The sequence below is a fragment of the Lontra canadensis genome, unplaced genomic scaffold, assembly GCF_010015895.1.
Source record: "Lontra canadensis isolate GAN:19392208 unplaced genomic scaffold, GSC_riverotter_1.0 scaffold66, whole genome shotgun sequence".
In the NCBI taxonomy this organism is placed as follows: Eukaryota; Metazoa; Chordata; class Mammalia; order Carnivora; family Mustelidae; genus Lontra; species Lontra canadensis.
In genome coordinates, this window is record NW_022631060.1 from 7,833,498 (window position 1) to 7,838,858 (window position 5,361).

At 58.8% G+C, this 5,361-nt stretch overlaps 1 protein-coding gene across 1 annotated transcript; it reads left to right on the top strand.

Annotated features, from left to right (window-relative positions):
• Positions 1-1,717: 1,717 nt before the first annotated feature.
• On the top strand, positions 1,718-1,983 carry SMIM38 (small integral membrane protein 38). Its single transcript, XM_032879080.1, has one exon. The coding sequence runs from the start codon at positions 1,756-1,758 to the stop codon at positions 1,909-1,911; it is 156 nt and encodes a 51-aa protein (XP_032734971.1). The 5' UTR covers positions 1,718-1,755; the 3' UTR covers positions 1,912-1,983.
• The last annotated feature ends 3,378 nt before the right edge of the window (positions 1,984-5,361 follow it).

Genomic DNA, 5,361 nt, shown 5'->3' on the forward strand with positions numbered 1-5,361 from the left:
TGTGATTACTGCTTCCCCACTGGGCTCCCACTGAGTTCTCACGTGAGTATGACGTGATCTTCAAACCTCCACACAAGGCATACAAGCCCAGAGCTTAAGGTCACCTGTAAGAGTCATGGTCAGCAAATGCGCTGGGTCACCAGGCTAGACCCACCGGCTGGCGGCTCCCTCTGTGGACGGAGGCAGAAAAAGACATTTGCCACCCAGAGAGCAAAGACGGGCCCGGTGCACTTTCAGTCGGGTGGTGTATGAGCTTGTAGGGGTGAGAGTTGATGGAGGAATGCCAGGGGGACTCATGGTGGGTCTGGCCCAGGGTGAGCGCCCGGCACACGTTCCTGGGATTATCATCATGAAAACCACAAGCAAATGCTTCCACTCTACCCCTCTTCGCGTCTTAGGTTGTGCTCCTTGTCAAAGCCTTTGCATTTAGTCCTTAAATAGAACCTTCTGGAAAGGCTGACAGGAGCATATTCTCATTTTGTAGGTAAAGAAGAAATTCAGGAACTGGCTTCAGGTGGCCGGCGCTCCTGGAGGCCCCTGAGCCTTCTTCTGTTGCCGTACCTGTGGCTGGACCATTTCCCAGGTGAGGACGGGCTGGGATCCCCAGCGCGGGGGCTTTCAGGGACTTGGATCCTCCCTGCCTGGCCCTCTGAGCCCAAACGGGGGCCCCTTTGTGTTATGAGGCCATAGCGTTGGAGCTGGAGGAGGCGACCCAACTGTCTCTTTTCCCAGGAAAGCATGTTCAGGAAAGGCCAGCGGTGGGGGGTGTGCAGAGGCCGCGCAGGTGTGCGCGAGGGTACACATCTGTGCTCGAGCGTGCATGTGTGTCTGTGTGTACGGGTGCGTGTGTGGCAGACCCACAAGGGCGGGCGGATGCTGTCATTTCAGAAACGGTGTGGGGACATTTCTGAGGACGTCCTCTCCGGCCGCAGTGAGGACAGTCAACGACCCCGCGCCCCTTGCCCACGCCGCTCTCTGGATCCGCACGCCGGGCCCTTCGGATCAGACCTGAGCCATCTGCCCCGCTTTCCCCGGAGGGGTCTGCGCCCGGAGAGGCGGAGGCCGGGCCCCGCGTCACCAGCGAGGCTGGGGTGGGCCCCGCCGGGAGGCCGAAGGTCACCGCGAGGGCGAGAGGGGACCCCGCGGGGTCGGGCGCGGCTGGGAGCGCGCGCCCCCCGCCCCCCGCCCCGCGGGCTCCGATCCCGCCCGCCGCTGCCCTCCCCGTCCCCGCGCGCCCCCTCCTTCCCGCCCGCCCCAGCCCTGCCCCGCCGCCGCCGCCGAGCGATAGCTAATTGGGCAGAGAAAGGGCCCGATTGTGTGCGCGCCGGAAGCGCGGGCGTGGGCGGCTGAAAGCGCCGGAGAAGGTGGCCGGCCTCGCCCCGCAGCTGCCGCCGGAGCCGCCGGGGGTGACGTCAGCGCTGGCGGGCCGGGCGCCCGGGGAGAGGGGGGCGCGCGCGGCCTCCCGGCCCGGCCGCTCCACAATGCGCCCATTGTCGGCCCCGGGGCCGCGCGCCGCGTGAATGGCGCCCGGGCCTCTTGACCGCGGAGGCCGCGAGCCTCGCCATCCGGCCTCGCACCCGCCAGGGAGGCCCGGGGTTGGGGCGAGGCCGCCCGGCCCGCCCCCGGCGGGAGCAGGCTGCACCCCTCGCGCGGCCCGGGCCTGGGATCCCCCCTCCCCGACCCACCCCGTGCTCCCCCCACCCCGCCCCTCCGCACCCCAGGGCTGGGCCCGGCGCCGGACCGCGCGGCCTCGGCATGGCCTCGTGGCTCGGGGGAAGCCTGGGCTCCGACCCGCTGATGGTCCTGCTGGTCCTCGTCCTGCTGGCGCGCTTCCTTCTCTGGTCCTGCCTCGGCACCTACATTGACTATAAGCTGGCGCGGCGGCAGCGGCGCAAGCCCAAGGAGGACTAGGGGCCCGGCAGGACGCCGGCTCTCAGCGCCACGCATGTGCGGGTCTCCCCCTCCCGGAGGACCCTGTCCCAGAGGCGCCCTGTCCTGAGGCTGAGGGTGTGTGTGGAGGGCGGTGCAGGGCAGGCAGACCACTCCTGCATCCCACCCACAAGGCAGAGGACGGTGTCCCACCCAGACTGACTTGGGCTGTCCTGGTCACTGCCCACCTCCCATGCCGGGACAGAGGGGCCACCGCGGCTGGTCTGTCCAAGGTTCTGGGGTCTGCCATTGGAGTGAGTGATCGTGAGGGTGGCTCTTGCTTTAAAACTTGCTCTGCCTCCAATTCTTTATACGTGTATGTTTGACAAACGAGGTGGGGATGAGCCAGAGGGTTGGGGGTTGGGAGGGGAGGACAGAGGTGGCCTCATCACAAGGGAGCTCCGCTGCCAGAAGGTGCCTGTGTCTCAGCTTCCTTTTACACCCTCCAGCCCCATCCCCCCCGCCCCGGGATAATAGAAGTTTAGACAACGGCCTTTGTTTTTCCTTAAGCAGACCCCTGGAGGGTCTCAGCAGACTTGTGACACCTGAGCTTAAGCCCAGCTCCGGCTGACTGTGGATCAACTCTCTTTCTCCATCTCTAAAATGGGCACAGTAATCCCTGCCTCCCTCAGAAGGGTATGAGGAGGGTTGGAGAAGGGGTGGGGTGGGGGGCGGCAAGCCCCCCATATTCTGCACGCGGTGGGACGTGTGGAGGACAGTGGAGAAGAGAAGCCAGGAACCCAGGGCCCTCTCTTCCTTTGTGCTTTTAAGTGTGTGGCTGAGCGGCCGCTCCGAAGGCAGACAGGCGGGACACTTGATGCACGCCAAGAGTCCGGCTCCTCCCTGCCGCCCACCTCCCAGTCATGGTCACACCCCGCCTAAGGAGGGTGGTAGCTGGTGCTTCTCACCCTGGCGGCAGATTCTAATCACCCTGCAGATTCTAGCAAACACGATGGCCAAGCCACCCCAAGACCAAGAAGCACAGGCAGGGACAAGATGTCCCGGGAGGCTGGGGCCCGGTTGCTCTGTGCTTTCCTACAAGGACTGGGCACTTTGGTCAGAGCCGAGTCTTAAGGAGAAGGTGTCACTGAGCCGGGTGAGCAGACTCAGGGAGCCCTGGCCAGGAACCGCCCACCTAGCCTCGCGGCATCCTGGCAGAGGGATGAGGGGCCTGAGCCAGGGATGTGGTGGGAGCCGATGAGCTCACCGACACGGTGAAGATCTTGTCTCACTCCTGAAGGACCTGCCATACCTAAGCTAACCGCAGGGACAGGGGAGCCAGTCGGCTGAAGCAGTGACCTTCTGGGGGTGGGACCTACCGGCCTCAGAGACTTTGGGTGGTGGGGTGTCTTGGAGGACAGTTTGTAGATGAGGATGTTTTCTTACGGAGGACAGTCTGGGAAGCCTGCACAGGGTGGGGTTACCATGCATGGATTCATCCAGGGCTGGGGGTGGGGGGAGGTGGCTGTCCCCTGGGCCACTGTATTGGCCAGTGGCCCAGCAGAACTCGTGTCCTCACTATGTCAAGAACCTGAATGCAGGATTAGGGGAGGAAGTGTTCTCCTGTTCTTAAGGAAAATGTTCAGTTCTCTTTAAACTGATCGTGCACGATTTCACCGATCTCTCAAAGAAGAATCACAGTTGTCGCTACGGTCCTATACCAAGGAGGGTGGCCCACCGTCCTGGTTGGCCTAGGACTGCCCCAGTTTTAAAACTGGAAGTTCCATGTCCTGGGAGACCCTTCCATCTTGGGCAGAGCCGGCCCTGCCCCTGCTCGGGTGGAGGAGAACTCAGTTCACACAACCTTCTAACGCGTCTCCAGTGGCTGGCCTGCCCATCAGCCACCTGCCGTCTGCGTGTGCACGTGGGTGCATGGAACGGCACCCCCAGGCGTATTTGAGCTTCACCCTTTGGTCCAGTGGGTCAGAATTCTGGGGCTCTCGCTGCAACCCCTTCCTTTGGGGTTGTCTGGTAGAGAAGACAGAAGCAGGAGGCTGCTGCCAACACAGGAACCCAGAAGAAGACCAGATTCTGCCAGTGTTGAGTCCCTTTCCACTTAAACTTGTCAATATATTTCTTTTGTTCCCCCCTCTTAAGCCAGTTTACATTGGTTTCTTAGTTCACAACTGACAAAATTCTGATTTGTGCAGTTTTCTGCACCCATGCACCAGCCTTCCATCGGTGTATGACTGGCTCAGAATGAGCGAGCACTCAAGCAGGGCATCTGAGTGAATGAGAGGCTGGGCCCTGGCCTGATAACCAGGCAGGCACTATATCTGGCTGCGAGTAACAGCCGGGTCAGCAGTGACTTCAATAAGAGAAGCTTTTCCCTCCTTCATTTTTCTTTTCTCATGTTGCAAGAAGTCTGGCTTTTGTCATTCTGAGGCCATGGCACGGCAGTTCAATGCTATTACTGAGGACTGAAACCATTCCATATTTCTATTCTGCCGTCCTTCACACACAGCTTTGGTCTTCATGGTCACGAGAAGGCTGCTGCTACTCCAGGCATTCTGAATGAGTTCCAGGCAGGAAGGGAAAAATAGGGTGATGGAGGGGGAAGAGGCACTCCCTTGATATGTAAAACCCTTATTTGTACATCTCATCAACCAGAAGCATGTCACATGGCATCCTGAGATGCAGAGGAAGTTGAGAAATGGAGTTTGTTAGTGGGGCTCGCTGTTACCCTAGATAGTGTCAGGTTTCGGTTATAAAGGAAGGCTAAATGGATATGAGGTAGGCAACTGGCAATCTCTGTCACTGGTCCTTTGCCTTTATTTGTAATTGTCTTTATTTGGGACCTATTTTGGGTATTTGGGTGACTTTTGTGGTACCCTTATGTGCCAGCTTTGCCCTTGTCTGCTCTGTAGGGATAGTAGCTGAGCTCACCTGTCTTTTGCAGTTCCAACCTGGAGTCAGACTGGCTTCTTGGGGCCCTAAGAATTCATACCAGTAAGAAAGTCTGAGGCTGAGCCAGACACGTTCCTTCTGAGAGAAGCATGGTGATGCTCCTTGGTCCACAGTGAGCAAAAGGCACAGACCTGGGGAACAGCTGATGGATAAGTGAATGGTGGTGATGGCTAGTGGGTGTATAAATGGAGGGGGAGATGTAGTCCTCTACTTGGTAAACATCACAGAGTGGAGTGCTCACAGTGTGAGAGACAGCATGGATCCAGTGTATAAAACAGTGTCTGCCCTCAGGCAGCTTGCAGACTGGGAGCTCAGAAGTGGGCAGAGAGACCTATAAGTAGATATTAGATCTGCACTTAGGCAGATGGTTAGTTAGGGCTAAAAATGTGGCAGGTGCAAATTAAGATATACCATCAGTGTAAAATACACACCAGATTTTGAAGTCTTGGTACCAAAAAATATTGTATAATCTCATTAGTAACATTGTTTTGATCATTGTTTTGATTATGTATTGAAATGATAATA

Coding starts and splice junctions, on each gene's coding strand:
- SMIM38 (XM_032879080.1), top strand. CDS start 1,756: ATGGCCTCGTGGCTCGGGGGAAGCCTGGGCTCCGACCCGCTGATGGTC.